Here is a 21,729-nt window from a genome sequence, read left to right as displayed (position 1 = left end):
TTTCAATAAGGTCGCCAAGTTTGTGGATGACACAAAAATAAGTGGGAAGGCAAGTGGTGAGGATGACACAAAGGGGCTAAAGAGGGACATAGACAGGTTAAGTGACTGGGCAAAAACATGGCAGATAGAATATAACGTAGGAAAGTGTGAGGTTATGTTAACTTTGGCAGGAAGAACAGAGGAGCTGAATATTATTTAAATGGAGAAAGACTGCAGAAAGCTGCAGCACAGAGGGATTTGGGAGTCCTCGTGCATGAATCCCAAAAAGCTAGCATACAAGTTCAACAGGTAATAGTGAAGGCAAATGGAATGTTGGCCTTTATTTCAAAGGGAATGGAGTATAAAAATATCCAAGTCTTGCTAAAACTATACAAGGCACTAGTTAGACCACACCTAGAATACTGTGAATAGTTTTGGTTCCCTTATCTAAGGAAAGATATACTGGCATTGGAGGCAGTCCAGAGAAGGTTCACTAGGTTGATCCCAGGCTTGAAGGATTTTCTTATGAGGAGAGGTTGAGTAGGTTGGGTCAGTACTCACTGCAGTTTAGAAGGATGAGTGGCGACCTTATTGAAACATGTAAGATTCTTAGGTGGCTTAACAGGGTAGATAGTGAGAGGTTGTTTCTCCCTTGTGGGAGAGTCTGGGAATAGAGGGCATAATCTCAGATTAAGGGGTACTCATTCAAGACAGAAATAAGGAGGAATTTCTTCTCTCAGAGGATAATTATTCCGTGGAATTCTTAACCGCAGAGGGCTGTAAAGGCTGGGTCGTTAAGCATATTCAAGGCAGAGATTGACAGATTTTTAATCAGTAAGGGAATCAAGGGTTACGGGGAAAAGGCAGGAAAGTGGAGTTGAGGATTATCAGATCAACCATGATCTCATTGAATGGCAGAGCAGGCTTGATGGGCCAAATGGCCTACTTCTGGCTCCTACGTCTTATGGTTCTCATTATTCTAAACTCCAATGAGTGCAGGCTCAACCTACTCAACCTCTCCTCAAGAAAATCTCCCCACACCTTCGGATCAACCTAGTGAACTTTCTCTGGACTGCCTCCAATGCCAGTATATCTTTCCTTAGATAAGGGGACCAAAACTATTCACAGTATTCTAGGTGTGGTCTAACTAGTGCCTTGTATAGTTTTAGCAAGACTTGGATATTTTTATATTCCATTCCCTTTGAAATAAAGGCCAACATTCCACTTGCCTTTCCTATTACCTGTTCAACTTGTATGCTAGCTTTTTGTGTTTCATGCATGAGGACCCCCAAATCCCTCTGTATTACAGCTTTCTGCAGTCTTTCTCCATTTAAATAATATTCAGCTCCTTTATTCTTCCTGCTAAAGTGCATAACCTCACGTTTTCCCACATTATATTCCATCTGCCAAGTTTTTGCCCACTCACTTAACCTGTCTATATCCCTCTGTAGGCTCTTTGTGTCACTTTCACCGCTTGCCTCCCCACCTATTTTTGTGTCATCCGCAAACTTGGCGATTGTACATTCACTTCCCTCATCCAAGTCATTACTATATATTGTAAATAATTGTGGCTCCAGCACTGATCCCTGTGGCACTCCACTGGTTACAGGTTGCATCCTGAAAATGTCCCTCTTATCCCACCTCTGTCTTCTATTAGTTAACCAATCCCCTACCCATGCTAATAAACTACCCCCAACACTATGAGCTCTTATCTTATTAAGTAGCCTTATGTGCGGTACTTTATCGAACACCTTTTGGAAATCCAAATATATTACATCTACTGCTTCCCCTTTATCTATCCTGCTTGTTGCTTCCTCAAAGAAGTCTAATAAATTTGGGGTCAGGCATGATTTCCCCTTCCTGAAGCCGTGCTGACTCTGCTTGATTATATTATGCATTTCTAAACGCTCTGCCATTAAATCTTTTATAATAGACTCTCTAATATTTTCCCAATGATGGATGTTAAGTTAACTGGCCTATAGTTGCCTGTTTTTTGTCTTCCTCCGTTTTTGAAAAAGGGTGTTACATTGGCAGTTTTCCAATCCTCTGGGACTTTTACAGAATCTAAGGATTCTTAGAAGATTACTACCAGTGCATCCACTATCTCTGTAGTTACTTCCTTTAATATCCTAGGCTGGAACCCATCAGGTCTAGGGGACTTATTGGCCTTTAGCCCCATTAGTTTCTATAGTACTTTTTCTCTAGTGATCATTATTGTATTTATTTCCTCCTCCACCCTCAACTTTTGCCCCTTGATTATTTAGTATTTTTGGAATGCTATGTCTTCTACCGTGAAGTTTGATGCAAAGTATTTATTCAACTCCTCTGCTGTTTCCTGGTTCCACATTATTATTACCCCAGCCTCATTCTCTAAGGGGCCTATGTTCACTTTGGCCTCTCTCTTTCTTTTTATATATTTAAAGAAGCTCTTACTGTCCATTTTTATAATACTTGCTAGTTTACCCTCAAAGTTTATTATCTCCCTCTTTATTTTTTTTTGGTCATCTTTTGTTCGTTTTTAAAACTTTCCCAATCCTCTGGGTTACCACTAATCTTTGCCACATTGTATGTTTTTTTCTTTCAATTTGATACTATCCTTAACTTCCTTGGTTAACCATGGTTGGTTTATCCCCTTCCTTGAATCCTTCTTCCTCACTAGGACATATTTTTGTTGTGAGTCATGAACTGTTTTCTTAAATGTCTATTATTGCTCATCAACTGTCTTTTCTGCTAAACTCCTTTCCCAGTCCACTTCAGCCAACTCTGCCCTCATTCCTTTGTAATTACCCTTATTTAAGTTTAGCACAGTTGTTTCCGACACAAGTTTCTCACTCTCAAACTGAATGCTAAATTCTACCATGTTATGGTTACTGTTTCCTTTTACTCTGAGATAATTTACTAAACCTGCCTCATTACACATCACCAGCTCAAAAAAAGCCTGATCCCTGGTTGGATCCACAACATATTCTAGGAAACTGTCCTGAATAGACTCTATGAATTCTTACTCGTGGCGACCTCTGCCAATTTGATTTTCCCAAGCTACATGAAGATTAAAGTCACCCATGATTAATATACTGCCTTTTTTTACATGCCCTAATTATCTCCCAATTTATTCTCTGTCCTACAGTATTGCTACTTTTTGAGGGCCTATAGACTACTTCCACCAGTGTCTTCTTCCCCTTGTTATTTTTTACCTCCTCCCATATGGCTTCTACATCTTCCGATCCAAGATCATTTGTTGCCATTGTACTTATTCCATCTCATACTAACAAAGCTACCCCACCACCCTTTCCTCCTAAAAGTCACATGCCTCTGAATATTTAGTTCCCAGCTTTGATCTGCTTGTAACCATGTCTCCGTAATGTCTATAAGATCAAACCCATTAATCTCTATTTGTGCCGTTAATTCATTTATTTTGTTCCGAATACCACGCGCATTTAAGTAAAGAGCCATTATTTTGCCTTTTTTTTAACCATTTTTTCCCCATTTGACGCTTTTTTTATATGTTTGTACACTCTGTCTCTTCCAGTCATTTTCTGGGTATCAATACCCAAATAGCTGCCCTAAAGGCTGCCATAACCTTTTGCTTGGTAAGCCTAGGTATTCCCTCTCCAGAACCTTCATTCCCTCTATTTAGTTTAAAGCCCTCTCTACAGCTCTAGTTATTCGATTCACCAGGACACTGGTCCCAGCACGGTTCAAGTGAAGCCCGCCCCACCGGAACAGCTCCCTTCTACCCCAGTACTGGTGCCAGTGCCCCTTGAACTGAAACCCATTCCTCCCATACCAATCTTTGAGCCACGCATTTAACTCAATGACTTAATTTACTCTATGCCAGTTTGTCCATGGCTGAGGTAGCAATCCCGAGATTATTACCTTGGAGGTTCTGCTTTCAGTTTAGCTCCTGTTCAAATTCTTTCAGCAGAGCCTCCTTTCTAGTCCTATCAACGTCGTTGGTACCAACGTGGGGGACGACGACAACTGGATCCTTCCCCTCCCACTCCAAGTTCCTCTGTAGTCCTGAGGAGATGTCCTTAACCCTGGCATTGGGCAGGCAACACAGCCTTTGGGACTCACACTCATGGCTGCAGAGAACAGTATCTTTTTTTCATTCATGCGATGTGAGCTTCGCTGGCTGGGCCAGCATTTATTTCCCATCCCTAGTTGTCCTTGAGAAGGTGGTGGTGAGCTGTCTTCTTGAACCGCTACAGTCCATATGGTGTAGGTAGACCCACAGTGCTGTGAGGGAGGAAGTTCCAGGATTTTGACCCAGCGACAGTGAAGGAGTGGCGATATATTTCTAAGTCAGGATGGTGAGTGGCTTGGAGGGGAACTTCCAGGTGGTGGTGTTCCCATCCATCTGCTGCCCTTGTCCTTCTAGGTGGTAGTGGTTGTGGGTTTGGAAGGTGCTGCCTAAGAAGCCTTGGTGAATTCCTGCAGTGCATCTTGTAGATGGTACACACTGCTGATACTGTGCGTCGGTGGAGGTGGGAGTGGATGTTTGTGGATTTGGTGCCAATCAAGCGGGCTGCTTCATCCTGGATGGTGTCAAGCTTCTTCAGTGTTGTATGAGCTGCACTCATCCAGGCAAGTGGGGAGTATTCCATCACACTCCTGACTTGTGCCTTGTAGATGGTGGTCAGGCTTTGGGGAGTCAGGAGGTGAGTTACTCATTGCACAATTCCTAGCCTCTGACCTGCTCTTGTAGTCACAGTATTTTTATGGCTAGTCCAGTTCAGTTTCTGGTCAATGGTAACCCTCAGGCTGTTGATAGTGGGGGATTCAGTGATGGTAATGCCATTGAATATCAAAGGGTGGTGGTTGGATTCCCTCTTGTTAGAGATGGTCATTGTCTGATACTTGTGTGGCATGAATGTTACTTGCCACTTGTCAGCCCAAGCCTGGATATTGTCCAGGTCTTGCTGTATTTGGACCTGGACTGCTTCAGTATCTGTGGAGTCACGAGTGGTGGTGAACATTGTGCAATCTTCAGTGAACATCCCCACTTCTGACCTTATGACGGAAGGAAGGTCACTGATGAAGCAGCTGAAGATGGTTGAACTGAGGACACTATCCTGAGGAACTCCTGTGGTGATGTCCTGGAACTGAGATGACTGACTTCCAACAACCACAGCCATCTTCCTTTGTGCTAGGTATGACTCCGACCAGTAGAGAGTTTTCCTCCTGATACACATTGACTCCAGTTTTGCTAGGGCTCCTTGATGCCACACACGGTCAAATGCTGCCTTGATGTCAAGGGTAGTCACTGTCACCTCACCTCTGGAAAGTTCAGCTCTTTTGTCCATGTTTGAATCAAGGCTGTAATGAGGTCAGGAGCTAAATGGCCCTGGCAGAACCCAAACTGGGCGTCAGTGAGCAGGTTATTGCTCAGCAAGTGCCGATTGATAGCACTGTTGATGACCCCTTCCATCGCTTCACAGATGATCGAGAGTAGGCTGATGAGGCGGTAATTGGCTGGGTTGGATTTGTCCTGCTTTTTCTGTACAGGACATACCTGAGCAATTTTCCATTTTGCTGGGTAGATGCCAGTGTTGTAGCTGTACTGAAACAGCTTTGCTAGGGGCACAGCAAGTCCTGGAGCACAAACCTTCAGTACTATTGCCAGAATATTATCAGGGCCCATAGACTTTGCAGTATCCAGTGCCTTCAGCTGTTTCTTGATATCACATGGAGTGAATCGATTTGGCTGAAGACTGGCATCTGTGATGCTGGGGACCTCCAGAGGAGGCCGAGATGGATCATCCACTCGCCACTTCTGGCTGAAGATTACTGCGAATGCTTCAGCCTTATCTTTTGCACTGATGCACCTAATTTTGCACCTAATTATACTGTCCTCTACCACTATTACGTTCCTACTACCTCCCCCTACTTGAATGGCTCCATGGTCAGTTCGCTCATCCTCCCTGCAGCCTCTGCTCTTGTCCACACAGCTCGCAAGAACTTCGTAACTCGTAGACAATTGCAGGGGTCAAGGCTCCTCAAACGCTACCCCCGGGTCCCCATACCTGCCTCACCTGCAGCCTCACTCTCCTGCCCCTGATCACAGACCAAATTTGAATTACCTAATCTGAGAGGTGTGACCACCTCCTGAAGCAAAGTGTCCAGGTAACTTCCCCCCTCCCTGATGTGGCGCAATGTCTGCAGCTCGGACTCCAGCTCCTCAACTCAGATCCGAAGTTGCTCAGGCTGCAAACGCTCACTACAGATGTGTTCACTCTGGATCACCTTGGTGTCCAGCAGAGCCCACATGCTGCAGCAGCAACACATCACCCATCCTGCCATCACTATCACATTTTATTTAATTAATTACTCTAGTATCCCTGCTCTTCACACTTGAAGAATCCCCCGCTCCTTACACTACTGTAATTAATTTTTTTTACACAAGTAACAATCTCATACTTAACAAGCTATTTTTAAGAAAAAGAGACTAGAGACCTAAACACAAACTAAAAGACCTTACTTTTACTTTAACACAAAAAATGAGGCAACAGTCGGCAACCGGGTAATCTAGAAGCCATCTGTATGCCCCTTCCCCACCAAGTAGATATACAGGAGATCGTGGGGAGAGAGTAAATGATAGTCACAGTGGCCAGAATTTGGACGTCAGCGTGTGGGGGCGTGCGTCCCGACATCAGCGTGCGTCATTTAGGTATTACGTTCGGCAGGCGTGCACCGGAGGTGGCTGTGTGCCCGCCGAACTGTCAATGGCCCATTAAAAAAACAATTAAAGCACTTATCAATGCTGCCCGTCCAACCTTAAGGTTGGCGGGGGGGCAGGCACAGAGCCCACGCGGCCTTCACGTTTTTCAGGACACCTCATCCACGGAAGGGATGAGGTTTCCTGAAGGTTTCATTGAATAAATTAATTAATTGTGATGAATTGACAAACATTTCCCAGCTTATGTGGCACTGTCACAGGAGGGGACACGTGTCAGTCATTTTTATCCGTCTTTATTTAAAAATTTCAATCTGAACCCTGAAGCAGCTCCGTGCCTCGGGGAGATTTCTGCGCTCTTTCGCGCGCATGCACAAAAGAGCACAGGCCCCGACTCTCCCTCCTCCTCCCCGCCCGCACTGAGCGCTACCGGCCGCGCGTCTCGCCGGGCAGGCCTTAATTGGCCCACCCACGTAAAATGGCGGCGCGCAACCGATCGGCTCCGCGCTGCTCCTGATTGGCCTTGCCCGACAGTCAGAACATTCTCCCCACCGTAGTCTTTTCCCCGTCTTACTTTTACCTAACCCTAGACTCTTAATATGACAAACAAGAGGTCAATGAAAAGGCTCCAAGGGGTCCACCAAAACATGCCATCTTGTCAGAAAGACAATGATGGCCGTCAATTAACACAAATATAAAACAAACAAGCACATTTCGAGTGCAAGCCTCTTTCAGCTGAAATAATCTCCATTAATCCAGACCTGGTGTTGAACGGGCAACTTCTGGTCATTGAGAAGCATTTGGGCAAGTGGACCAGCTGGAGCAACCTGTCACTCAGGAACAAGGCAGGTTTCTGTTCAAGTGTTTCTGTGGAAATCAGATTGGACAGATTGATTGCCTCTCGCTCAGTCACGAGATTCTCACTGAGAAAGCAGTGTTTACTCAGAGATTTCGGGGCAGGTTCTAAAAATGATGGAGAAAAATCTTTTAAGAAATTCAGGAGGATTCAAATTCTATTGGGGAGAAGATTTCAATGCTGCAGAATTAGATGGAGCAGAAAGACACATTGACATTTCTGAACATGAGGGATTACACCGTGGGTCAATCCAGTGAAATTTTACAAAAGAACCAATGATACCTGCAACAGTTTAAAACTGGTTGCTTTGTCTATTACAAAGCAGTTCTGCTATTGCCACCAAATTAACCTGTGTTCCTATTGTTTCTGCCCCTGGCTCAGTTTATGTACTATTGAAACCGTCAGCCATGTCTTCGGTATTGCTAGATTTAGTTATTCCAACACGCTACTGATGTACGCTCCATGTTCTACGCTCCACAAACTCGAGGCTGTGCAAAACCCTGCTGCCTATGTCCTAACTCACACCCAGTCCCACTCACTCATTTCCCCTTTGCTCACTGATCTGAACTGGCTCCTGGTCAAGCAACACCTCTACTTTAAGATTCCCATCTTTGTTTTCAAATCCCTCCAGGGCCTGGCTCCTCACACACCAGTTGGATTAGATTGTCTGCGTCAGGTCACTGGACACTCAGGCAGCCCAGAGCAGCTCGAGTTCATCCACACGGTCTCTGAAGTGTTGTTAATGGAAGTTCAGCAACCTTCTCAGCTTGGCTACTGGGGATATACTTCATGGGAATACCACGGTGGTGTACCAGGAGAGATGTGTGAGCAAATGTGAAAGGCTTGAGGGATCACAAAGGGGCAATTCTTGATTAATCTGATTGTCAGTCATTCAAATATGAAGTGAGTTGTTTGAATAAAATTTCTGCTTTCTGGAATTCAAATCTGCTGTCAGGGACCCTTAAATTATGCCCTTGGTTATGGGGTACTGCAGGAGTCCTCTCAAACAGTGCAGGGAAGGCAAACATTGCTTGAAGATGTTGGAGTCAGGCGCTGGGACAGAGCAATTTCACAAAAGAGTCCTACAGCCAGGGTGGGTTAAATGTTATGACAAGCTTCCTGAATCATTCCAGCTCTGGCAAACAGCACAGTTCTGGTGTGGACCAAGGGTGCACACACACCACCACCAGCCACAGTGAACCCCTCGGCATCAGTTTTAGGTCTGAAACGTGGGTGTGACACTATACATTTCTAGGAAATGTGAATCAGACCACAATAATATTCAATAGCATTTTAATGGCTTATAAATAGGGGTTTGGAATACAAGTTCAAAAAGCTCACACATTTCTAAAAGAAATATTTAGGCCACAGCTTGTTTCTTGTGTGCAGTCTGCAGCCCAGAAGCCATAGAGCTTCTAGAAAGAACATACCAGAGAGAAGACGTTTTTTTTTATAAGGAGAGATTTGGGTCTATTTCTACCAGCACAGGTAAGATTAAGGGGAGATTTATTTTCTTTTGAAATTATGAATTTTGACGGTACGTATATTTAGTCTAATTGGGAAGTCAATGAAAAAGAGTCATTCACACAAAATTGTCTTGAAGTGTGTGGACAGCATTTGGTCGAAAATTCTTTACACAGAGTATAAAAGCAAGGAATATTTTACCACAGAGGTCAGTAGGGATAAAGACCATTGCATCCTTGAAGAAAAATTTGATCAACATTTGATGTGGAGAAACGTTGGGTGGAGTAGTCCCAGATTTGCATTAAGTGTGGTAGCGGGCGGGTAAAACGATGTTTTATTCACTGGCCGCTCTGACCGCTTCTCACGCCGTATCATCCCAAACCAGCCGCATTAATTATGCAATCCCGGCTGGTTTCCATGGCAGGTGAGCTCTCAATCGCCCGCCATGCCATCACCTCGCTGCTTCATCACATCAGGCACCACATTTAAAGTGCAGCCGCGTGCACACCTCTCAGTGTTTCCAGCCCACGACTGCCATATGGAAGACATGGCCCCGAATCACTTGTACATAATGTTCACTATTGTCAATAAACTCCCAAGAATGTCTCCCTGCCTATGGCTCGTCACAGAGTTCCCTCATTCTCTCTGTGGGCTCTCAACACCTTTAAGGTGGGGCTGGCCCCATCTCTTCAGCATCTGTGACCAGTGATGCTGTGCTCCTGAAGGACTCAGGTGCTGAAGGTAGACAACGGATCAGATGTTTTTAAAGTTTCATGGCTGCGTCTCTGTGATATGACCCTGATCACAGAGCGCAAGCGAGCTGTCCTCGGCCAGACAGAAGTCAGACATTCTCAGAGGCTGTGTGAAGGTCTATGGAGTGTTCTCACTGGATGTCATCATCATCCTGCTACGATTGAGCGACTATTAGGGCCTCCCCTGCATCTCCATGACAGGAGCATTCTCACAGAGGCTATTGGCCTTGCCGTAAAACTGGAGAGTCAAATGTTCACAACTGCGATGTGACGATCTTCGGGGACACCTCACTGCATGTTGTCATCATCCTCCACAAATCTAACAACTATGTAGGCCTCCCGAGTGCACCTGCGAGGGCCTCATTGCTGTCATCATCGTTGTCGAGGACCTCCTCACCCTCAGCACTGTCGACATCCTTCTCATCAGAAGAGACCTGCAGCTCCTGCACCTCCTCCTCAGCCAGCTCCTCTCCCCGTTGCAGCGCCAGGTTGTAAAGGGCACGGCAGGTGACGATGATGTGTGACACCCTCTGCGGACTGTATTGCAGGGCTCCACCAGACCGGTCCAGGCACCGGAACCTCATTTTCAGCATCCTGATGGTTTGCTCCACCAAGTTGTGAGTTGCAGCAGGAGCCTCGTTACACCTTCACTCTGCTGCAGTCTGAGGCCACCGCATGGGTGTCATCAGCCATGGCCTCGGCGGGTAGCCCTTGTTCCCGAGGAGCCAACCCTAGAGCTTCTGTGGACCCTGGAATTCAGGGATCTGTGACCGACTGAGAATGTAGGGGTCATGGACAGTCCCTGGAAACTGTGCGCAGACCTGCAGGATGCGTTTGTGGTGGTCGCACACCAGCTGCACATTCAGCAAGGGGAAGCCCTTGTGGTTGACATAATTGACCCCGTGTTGCAATGGAGATCTGAGCTGAGCACCACGTGAGTGCAGTCGATCGTACCCTGCACCTGTGGGAAACCAGCAATCTGGGCAAATCCAATCACTCTTGGATCCTGGCCCTCCTGGTCCTGGGCAAAATGGACAAAGTTTTGTGCCCTCGTGAAGATGGCATCCGTGACCTCATGGATGCACTTGTGGGTGGTGGATTGTGATATCCCACAGAGATCACCTATGGAGCCCTAAAAGGAGCCACTGGTGAAGAAATTGAGCACCACAGTCACTTTCACAGCCACTGGCAGTGGATACCCTCCATGTCCCCTTGGCATCAAGTCCTGCAGTAAGTGGCAATTGTGACTGACCAGTTCCCCAGACATGTGCAGTCTTTGGAGACACTGGTTGTTGGTCATTTGCAGGAATGAAAGACGGTGTCTATAGACCCTGGGTCTACCTGGGCGCCGACCAACCACAGCTCGCTGTGGTTTTCAGCAGCGTGTGCGCGTGCCCCAGCCACCCCTTCTTCCTGAGGGTGCTGCTCCTCCCTCTGCGCAGTCAGGTGCCTCCATCGCTCTCTGCTCTCTGTACGCCACAAGCCAAACAGCTAGTTCACCAGGCTCCATGCTCCTGAACTACTCCTGCTGCAGGATGAAAGAGAGAGACGCGTGGGTTAGCTTGGGTATACCAAGAACTCTTCTGGTTAAATCTGAAGGCCCCTTAACGTATCCCGACAGTGCTGGCCAACACTTGCATGGCTGGAGTTCAATGTGCTGCCCGACACCTCAACCACCTCCGCCCCACTCCACCTGATCGATTGGCAGCAGTTTTGTCCACTGGACTGCATGCTGTGCTCTCAGCTCAGGCACAGGCATTCTCCTAACCCGCACTGCAAGGCTGCACTGATAGCTTGAACCATGGGGGAGACTGGTCCAAACCGGGATGATGACATTGCAAAGGGGCTGTGACACCTCCACCAGTGACTGCTCCATGACCAGCTTTAGCAAGGAGATTGTACAACGTGCCCAGTCGTCCAACTATTCTGCAGTCCACTAAAATGCTCATGACTTTGCATACTGTGCCCGAGGGGTGAAAAGCTCTGGTGCACTTCCTGGCAATTTCATGCCATTTTGCATTTTGTTGCTTGAGGGGGCAGATAAGCTAGACCCCCGACTCCACGCATGTCAATGTGGCTGCGCCTGAACTGTCTCGGCTGCAGAGGAATGGTCATTTTATACAAGGTTTCCCTAATGCATGGCCACTTACCTCCCCCACATCCAGCACGCGCTTGTACATTATCTTCAACTGCTGGGCAGCCCTTACGCACCACCACCCCCCAATGTGCCTCCACAGCGTTACTGTGTACTCACCTCCGAGTTCCCCTCAAAGTGCAGCCCACCAAGTGTGCAATCACACCAATGTGGGCGGACGATCCGGCTTTGGGGGGAATGATTCCCATGGGCTGGCCTTATAGTGCTAGGCAGATGTATTACAACGAGGTTCCCGATGTCCGATGACAGAAACGCAGCCCGCCATCGATGGGCTGAGCGGATGATCGCAAACTGGTGTCATGACGTTGCGAAACCAATTTTGGCCTTCTCGCCATATTGCCACCGACCACACCTGACGCCAGTGGGCATGGAAAATTCCGCCCATCATATTATGGGAATGAAACAAAGTAGTAGGATTAATTTGGTTATTTTTTCATTCATTCATATGATACGGGGACCTCAGGAGGATGATCCAACTCAGTACTTCTGATTGAAGATGGGTACAGACACTTCGGCATTTGCCTTTTGCATTTATGCTCCAGCAAAGAGTTGGCACAGCTGAGATTGGCTGGATGGCCTCTTTCTGTGCTGATAATTTCTCTTGGCTTCAACCAAGCAACCCCAGATATGGTTAGGCATTATTCATCTTTCCCCTGCCGGTGCCTGCTCGTTAGTGCAGACTGGTTTCATTTATTGATTGTCAACGTTTCCACATAACACCAAGCTAATAAAACATTTTAAAAACAATTATTCATGCAAAAGCCTCAAGCACAGACCAATTCCATAAGTTTAAATGCACTTACTCCTTTCTTTTCCGTTCTGCAGTTTGTCTGCTTCTTCCTCATCCTCACATCCTTCGTCTGCTGAAAGAAATAGGCCCGGTAAATGACAGTGCTTTGCGCAAGTTGCCTATACAGTGAAAACAGCCCTGCCCAGTCATATTGAACAGGGAGCCAAGTGATCAAAGGCAGGGCAACAATCCGTCTATTTCTTCAAATAGGTTCTGCGCTGAGATACTTTTAAGTTGTTTAATAAAACCATTAAAATTGGCAAAGTTTTTAAGCTAAAGTTAAGCATTTCTCAACGTTGATTCAGCAACAGTTTGTGGAGCAGGGGAGAAAGTTTCCTCTTCTGTGGTAGGTGGAGCTCAGTTGTAACAATGTTTTGAAACAAGTGCATTTACTATTGCGCTACACCTAAGGAACCGAGGATATTTCCCACTATGTCATGTAGTACTGAAAGGTTTACAGTATGTGTTAGAACTTGGCCAACAATCCACATAGTGTTTCTATAGCAACGCTGAGTGTGCACAGTATGAATTAATCTAGTTTGGATATTGCACCACAAACAGTAACAACAAGAAGCATTCATCCCAAAGAGGGAGGTTTATCCCACTTTTCATAACTTACTCTGACGAGTCTAATGTAACGCAGTTTAGTTATTGCGTTGACAAGCATGCAAAGTTTGAATAATAAAAATTCCAGTGTCGGTTGGGTTGGATACTCTGCTTTTTGGAGGAATGGTGCGACGGTGGGGGAGAGAGAGCTGAAGCAATTAAAACTTGGATTTTGGCCAACACCAATTTCAGGAACAGTGCAACTATTACAAGAGGTGGAGGGGTGGTAATGACACAGATTAGCAATCCAGGGTCCTAGGCTAATTCTCTGGGGGGCACGGGTTCAAATCCCACCATGACAGCTTGCGAAATTTAAATTAATTTCATAAATCTGGAATTTAAATGCTCATCTCAGTAATGGTGAGCATGAAACCATTGTCGATTGCTGTAAAAATCCATCTGGGTAGATGTCCTCAAGTCGTCTAATGTCCTCTAGTGAAGGAAATCCTCTGCTGTCCTTACCTGGTCTGGCCTACATGTGACTCCAGACTCACAGCAATGTGGTCGACTTTTAAAGGCCTCTGAAATGGCCTAGCAAGCCACTCAGTTGTATCAAGCCAATATAGAAAAGTCAATAGGAAAGAAACTGGATGGATCAACTGACATTGACCTAAACACCAGAAACGACAACTGCACATCGAGCCCTGTCGACCCTGCAGTCCTCCTTACTAACATCTGGGGGCCTGTGCCAAAATTGGGAGTGCTATCGCATAGACTAATCAAGCAACAGCCTAGCCAGACTCAGAATCTTACGTTCCAGACAATGTCCCAAACTCCTCCATCACATCCCTGGGTATGTCCTGTCCTGCTGGTGGGACAGACCCAGCGAAGGTGGCAGCACTGTGGTATACAGTTAGGAGGGACTTGCTCTGGGTGTCCTCAACGTTGACGCCGAACCCCATGAAGTCTTCCAGCATTAGGGCAAACATGGGCAAAGAGACCTCCTGCCGATTACCACCTATTGCATCCCCCACACCCCCCAACTCAGCTGATGAATCAGTCCTCCTCTATTTTGAACACAACTTGGAAGAAGCACTGGGAGTGGTAAGGGCACAGAATGGACTCTAGGTTGGGACTTCAATGTCCATCACCAAGAGTGGCTCAGGAACACCACTGCTGACCGAGCTGGCCGAGACCTAAAGGACATAGCTGCTAGACTGGGTCTGTGGCAGATGGTGAGGTAAACAACGAGAGAGAAAAATCTACTTGACATAGTTCTCACCGATCTACCTGTCGCAGATGCATCTGTCCATGACAGTATTGGCAGGAGTGACCACCACAAAGCCCTTGTGAAGACGAAGTCCCGACTTCACACTGAGGATACCCTCCATCGTGTTGTGTGGCACTACCACCGTGCTAAACGGGATAGATTTCGAACAGAGAACAACTCCAAACTGGGTATCCATGAGGCACTGCGGGCCACCACCAGCAGCAGAATTGTATACAACCACAATCTGTAACCTCCTGGCATATCCTCCACTCTACCATTACCATCAAGCCGGGGGACCAATCCTGGTTCAATGAAGAGTGCAGGAGGGCATGCCAGGAGCAGCACCAGGCATACCCAAAAATGTGGTGTCAACCTGGTGAAGCTACAACGCAGGACTCCTTGCATGCTAAACAGCAGAAGCAGCATGGGATAGACAGAGCTAAGCAATCCCACAACCAATGGATCAGGTCTATGCTCTGCAGTCCTGCCCAGGTATGTCCTCTCCACAAAAAGCAAGAATAATGCAACCTGGTCAGTTACCACCCCATCAGTTTACTCTCGATCATCAGCAAAGTGATGGAAGGTGTCAACGACAGTGCTATCAAGAGCACTTACTCAACAGTAACTTGCTCATTGATGTTCAGTTTGGATTCTGCCAGGGCTACTAAGCTCCTGACCTCATTACAGCCTTGGTGCAAACATGGACAAAGAGCTGAACTCCAGAGGTGAGATGAGAGTGACTGCCCTTGACATGAAAGCAGCATTCGACCGAGTGTGGCATCAAGGAGCCCTAGCAAAACTGGTGTCAATGGGGGTCAAGTGGAAAACTCTCCACTGGTTGGAGTCATACCTATCACAAAGGTTGTGGATTTTTGAAGGCCAATCATCTCAGTCCCAGGACATCGCTGCAGGAGTTCCTCAGGGCAGTGTCCAAGGCCCAACTATCTTCACCTGTTTCATCAATGGCATTCCCTCCATCATAAGGTCAGGAGTGTGGATGTTGCTGGTGATTGCACCATTTGCGATTCCTCAGATACCGATGGCTGGGGAGAGGACACCCTCATCTTGAGGCGATCTCTCTCTTTCTTGCTTGGAAAGGCAAGCTTCTGTGCCCTCAGTGCTGGAAGGAAGGCCTCCTACTGGTCCTCCGGCTTAGAATGCCCTTCATGGCAGGCCCAACGTCCAGCCACTAATTGGCTAATTCAGTGACAATCCCAGCCGGCCGACTGCTTCCCGCATAGTGCAGGCTTCTGACTCCCATTTGATCCTGACATTGGGTTCCCGGAGCCCGCAGGGAAAAAACTGCCCTGGTTCAGAAAGATGAATAATCCTGCGACAGGTAGATTTAAACAGGCTTCAGCTTTTTTTATTGTGAGTGATGCGTATTTCTAATCATTATTTACTGCAACGCGAGTACGAAGCCAAAACAATGACATAACCTATACGAAATGCTTCAGTTTTTGACACAGATACCTTAAGAGTTAGATAAAGCGCAGAGCAGAATGGAAAATATGCTGGAACAGATTTATACAGCCTAGATTATTTTAGTCTCCTTCAAATAATTCCTTGATTAAATCGCTCATTTTCTACACATGCAAATAAATTTATTTCTTGGGCACTGGCCAGGTAGGAAAAGCCATGTAGTATTAGATATATAAAAAAAAAATGACTGGGTACCTCAAGTCTCCAAACCAAAATCTGCTTCTGATTAAAGCTGCTAGTTTCTCTTCCCTAATTTGGCTCAGCTGCCACTTCAGAAATAAGGAAAACATTAATCTGCAAAGAAACACAGGCTAGTGCACAATTATGTCATACAACATTTTAATATTGACTGACAACAGTCACACTGCTGCATCACTACTTTTTTTCCTTATATGTCTGTGTGTGTGATTTACTATTTATCAAGGATAGCAACTATTTAATAATTTTCTTTAGTAATGCAAAACATGTATTCGAACATAATTGTTGCCCTATTTTCAACACAGTCATTACTGCCAGATTTCACACATACAATGGCACAGTTTCACTTGTCACAATGCCAATGGCACAGTGCATAGCGTGTCTGACAATGGATTAGAAGATTGTAGGTTTGATTCTTATATTTCTTGGCTGCATCCTGCTACAAGGGCCCTAACCCTTCATTGGGTTTTTCAATATATATATATATATATATATTTTTGAAGTGCTAATACTGGTACTATTTCTGGAGTATTGCAAGCGTATAGTGTAGATTTAGCACGCTTACCTTGTACTGCTCTCTAATTATAGAAAGCAGGGCCATGTATATGTATATTTAAACACAGATCACCATTTACTGCCAGTGATAAGAGGGATATCAGAAAAGATCTTTGGCCTTATGATTAAAACAGAGTTTTAATTCTGTGAAAAACAGGCATTTCTGGATTTCATTTTGCGCTGTTTTATAACAGCAAGAGGGAAAATGAAAACTTATCAAATTTCAAAATGGAGCCCGAAACTTGGACGCTGCAGACAAGGTGTTGTTCTGTAAATCAGTTAATATACAGCAGTTTTATTCTTGGTGCTAATGTACAGCCAAAACATGAACAGATAGGGGAAATATGTGAGCATCTGCACATGAATAGGATGCACAATATTATTTCATTAATCAAGGATGATCAACAGATCCAGCTTCAAAGGCTTTTAACTCTTTGTCCAGAGAAAACTTTCACATCTTCAAGTTTAATTGGAGATCCAAACATCATGAAAGGATGTTTGATCCAAAAGTCCTGTCAATTTTCAAGCTGTGTGAGAAATACATGTTGAGAAAGGAATTGCAATCGTAAAAATTTTGACAAAAGGCGCAGACCCAAAATGTCAACTTTGTTAGTTCTCTGCACAGACGCTGATTGATCTGCTGAGCATCCTTTGTGATTATTTTTAACTCATCTGAACTGATTCTAGCTTCATTGCTTTTATGAACTGTGGTATCAGTATCTTGCTGCCTTGCAGCTTCAACATATTATTTTACTTGCAAAACAAATCAGACTACTATTTTTAGTCTCTGTACAGTGCTCTGACGGTGCAGCATTTGCCATTTTTTTGAAAACAAGACATTTAATGATTTCCAGTGCACAACAACATAATTAAGGGATAATTATTCATTTATTGACAAGCTGTGCCATTCACTACAAAGAATGCACGTCTGGGTTCACAGGAGACTCTGCCTGCTTATGGAAACGACTTTTATGTCACGAACACCAATCAAAAGTGCAATAGATAGCCCAAACTATAACCATCCTCTAGGGAGTTTAAGAAGAAATTAGATGGTTCATCCACCAAGGTTCAAGTGCTATCAGACTATATCCTTCGCATGGCCTCACTTTGCTATAAAATGGTTAAATTGAAGAGAGTTTAATGTAGTTATAGCGCTTCTGTTGTTTTAATAGGAAAGCAGTTCATCCTTGGGCTATATGCCCTTCCATGTGAAATGTAGCTCCCAATTCACCCTCTCTTCCAACAATAACAAGTACTTGCATTTATATCGTCCCTCTAATGTAGTAAAATGCCTCGTAGTGCTTCACATAGGCACTATCCATCAACAGTTGGCATTGAACTACATAGGGAGACATGGGGGAGAATTTTCTTCCCATTGGGCAGTCCAGTCGGGAGCAGGTGTGGAGCAGATCGCTGCCTGTGATTGGCTGCGCGCCGCCATTTTACGTGGGCGGGCCAATTAAGGCCCGCCCAGCGTGACGCATACCCGGCAGCGCCCAACCTGTGTGGGCAGGAGAATCGGAGCCTGTGTGCTAAAGAGCGTAGAAACCTCCCTGAGGCATGGAGCTGCCTCAGGGGAGATTAACTTCAGCGTTAATGTTGGAAAAAAATGTTTTTAAAGGATTATTCAGGCATGTCCCCTTATGTGACAGTGCTACATGAGCCCAGACATGTTTATGAATTTTCATTAAAAATTTTCTTTAATTTATAAAACCTCATCCACAGGCAGGATGAGGTTTCATGAAAAATGTGAAGGCTGCCTGGGCTCTTCACCTGCCCCCCCGCCAACCTTAAGGTTGGATGGGCGGCCCTGACAATTACTTTAACGAGTTTATTAACGGCCTTAACAGGCCTTTGGACAGTTCGGCTGCGCACCTGCCGAACTAAATATTGGAATGACGCACGGTGATATCAGGACGCACGCCCGACTTCACCACACGTCAGAGTGTGGGGCCCGCCCCCGCTCGCCGAACAGAAGATTCTGCCCACGGTGGCTAAAAGCTTAGTCAAAGAAGTAAGTTTTAAGGAGTTTCTTTGATGAGGAAAGATAGAGAGGGTTAGGGCAGATATTCCTGATTTTAGGGCCTAGACAGCTGAAACCTAACCCTAACCCTAATGGTTTTCCAATCTGGGATGTGCAAGAAACCAGAATTGGGGGAGCGCCAGGAGCTTGAGTTCTTGGACTGGAGGAGGTCACAGAAACAGGGCAGGATGGTGCCATGGAGGGATCTGAGGACAAGGATGAGAATTTTAAAATGAAGCACTTGCTGGACCAGGAGCCAATGTAGGTTAGCCAGCACAGGGGTGATGAATGAAGGGGACTGCGTTAGGACACAGGTAGCAGAGTTTTAGATGAGCTCAAGTTTATGGAAGATAGGAGGTCAGCCAGGAGAGCCGGCAAATAGTCAAATCTAAAGGCATGGATGATGGTTTCAGCAGCAGATGAGCTGAGACAAGGATGCAGACGAGCGATGTTACAGAGCTGGAAGTAGACAGTCTTGGTGACGGAGCTGATAAGAGTCGAAAGCTCATCTCAGGGTCAATTAGACCGCGAAGATGACTAGAAGTCTGCTTCAGACTCAGGCAATGGCCAGGGAGTCAGTAGCAAGAGAATAGAATTTCTCCCATCCTTGAACAGTGAGGCACATCCCGAGTGTGAAGTGCATCGAATGTGAACGAGAAAAATATCCCAAAATGTAAAGTTATTTTCAATTTTCTCTACATTCTACATATGGAAATCCTTAAGGCTGAATTGACAATCAGATCAGTGCACCATCTACAAGATGCGCTGCAGTGACTCACCAAGCATCCTTCGACAGCACTCCCCAAACCACAACCTCTGCTACCTCAAAGGACAAGGGCAGCAGATGCATGGAAACGCCACCACCTGCAAGTTCCCCTCCAAGGAACTCGCCATCCTGACTTGAAAATATATCGCCGTTCCTTTACTGTTGCTGGGTCAAAATCCGGCAATTCCCTTCCTAACAGCACTGTGGATATACCAGCATCTGATGGACTGCAGCGGTTGAAAAAGGCAGCTCACCGCCATCTCTCGAGGGCAGTTTGGGATAGGCAATAAATGCTGGCCTTGCCAGTGATACTCGCATCCCTTGAAAGAAAAAAAAAACGATTGAGTACAACGCAGACTGGACCTGCCCAATATAACATATGGGGGAGAATTTTCTCCCCGTTGGGCGGGCTGGTCGATCAGCTGCGCGCCGCCATTTCATGTGGGCGGGCCAATTGAGGTAGCGCTCAGCACTCCCTGTGTGGGCGGGGGGGGGGGGAGGAGAGGGAGTTGGGGCCTGTGCCCGCGAAAGAGCGCAGAAATCTCTCTGAGGCACGGAGCTGCCTCAGGGAGATTAAGTTGAAAATGAAAGTTTCAAATAAAGAAAGAATAAAATTATTTAGACCTGTCCCCGCATGTGACAGTGTTTATGAATCGTGTGAAAAATATTCATTAATTTAATAAAACCTTCATGAAACCTCATCCCCCGCCCGTGAATGAGATTTCATGAAAAATGTGAAGGCCGCCTGGGTTGGTCAGGCAGCTTTCTCAATAGGATTAATGGGTTGTAAATGGCCTTAACAGGCCTTTGACAGTTTGGCGGGCGTGCAGTCGACTCCAGTGCACGCCCGCCAAATGAAAGATCGGAATGACGTGTGGTGACGTTGGGATGCACGCCCGACATTACCGTGCGTCATGTTACGCGTCGGCGTGCGGGGCCCGCCCCTGCACGCCAAATAGAAAATACTGGCCGTGGTACGTCAGGTGAACAAGCTGATTTGGTGACCGTGTAACGTGTTATTTATTTTTTTTGTTTTCCTCTTGCCAATCATCTTCGTCGAACTCCTTTTGGGGTACAATCACATGGGTGCCAAGTGCATTATTATTGGTGCCAGTGCAGCCATTATCCAAGCTTGAGCCTTAAGTATTGGTGAGCTATTTGCCCACAGGGGCATCACAGCATGGTCCAATGCCGTCCTCACTCAGCATTCAGATATCTGTGCTTCAGGTTGGAATCACTGGACTGCCACCCGGACAGGGAACAACTCCCTCCTTAAACTGGGGCAACGAAGACAAGTACAGAGCACCACCAGAAGCACTCAGGCTGAGATCAATGAACTCATTATAGATTGGGAGATTTGAGCTGGAACCTTCCCAATCAATCTGGGTCAGTTACTCAGTGCGATGCCAGCAGAATCTGCAACAACATGTGTCCCATTAGGTGCAAGAGAATCAGCTAAAAAAAAAAACACATTTTTGCTTGTAACTCAATATTCCACCTGGCTGAAACCGAGTGCTGGGCTTAGCGACAGGTATGAACTCTTTAATCCATTCTCAAAAGTTCTCTTTAATATATAAAATCCAATGCCAAGTCACGCTGGGAGTGCATCGGCCACTGTATCATTTCAGAGCTACCAAGTTACCCGCAACACTCCAGAGTGACGATAACTTGGAAGAGAAGCAGAAAAAGACGCCCGTGTGTCAGGTTAGAGCGAAAAGGAGTAGAAATCACGGGGAAATCACGGGCAGAGCCAATTAAATTAAGAGCTATTGACAAAGCAAAGCCAACAAGAAAATTAAAGTCAAAGAACACAGGAATGGTAAAGGAGGAGGAGTACAAAAGCAAATATAAATAGAAAATAGGAAAGGGCTTAAGTAAACAGAAAAGGAAAGGCAACGACTTAAGAGGAATGGGGGAAATACAACAACAACAAAAAATCACAGAACAAAAGGAAACAAAAAACAAATTAGTGAGCTGCCTCAATTGGCACAACTCCAGTCTGCTTGAGGTAAGCCAGATTTTGTTGAAAGGAAGTCACTCATCAAATCTAGTACCTTTTCAACAATTAGTGGTTATGGATGGATGGAAAGCCAATGAAGAATTTTAGCATAAAATTGTTAATTAGGGGGAACGAACAATTAAAATTCACCAGACTTACAGCTCGATAGCCGAAAATATTGAGTTTCTCACGGGAGCAGAGTGAGGTGAATGTATTGG

The 21,729-nt window shown here is 45.8% G+C and overlaps 1 protein-coding gene across 6 annotated transcripts in view; it reads right to left on the bottom strand.

Annotated features, from left to right (window-relative positions):
• The window catches only part of dtnba (dystrobrevin, beta a), a 461,468-nt gene that overhangs the window by 4,533 nt on the left and 435,206 nt on the right, over nt 1-21,729 (bottom strand). For 3 of the 6 annotated variants that reach the window (XM_078541481.1, XM_078541476.1, XM_078541480.1), the window contains one exon: nt 12,686-12,742. In XM_078541481.1, the coding sequence (XP_078397607.1) occupies nt 12,686-12,742 (57 nt within the window). Of the gene's footprint in view, nt 1-12,685; nt 12,746-21,729 lie in introns of all 6 variants that reach the window. The other 3 variants (XM_078541482.1, XM_078541478.1, XM_078541477.1) reach the window with 1 other exon arrangement.

Source organism: Cetorhinus maximus, chromosome 5, assembly GCF_964194155.1.
Source record: "Cetorhinus maximus chromosome 5, sCetMax3.hap1.1, whole genome shotgun sequence".
NCBI lineage: Eukaryota > Metazoa > Chordata > Chondrichthyes > Lamniformes > Cetorhinidae > Cetorhinus > Cetorhinus maximus.
Note: the sequence above shows the minus strand (reverse complement) of the source record. Positions and strands in the feature narration are given on the sequence as shown.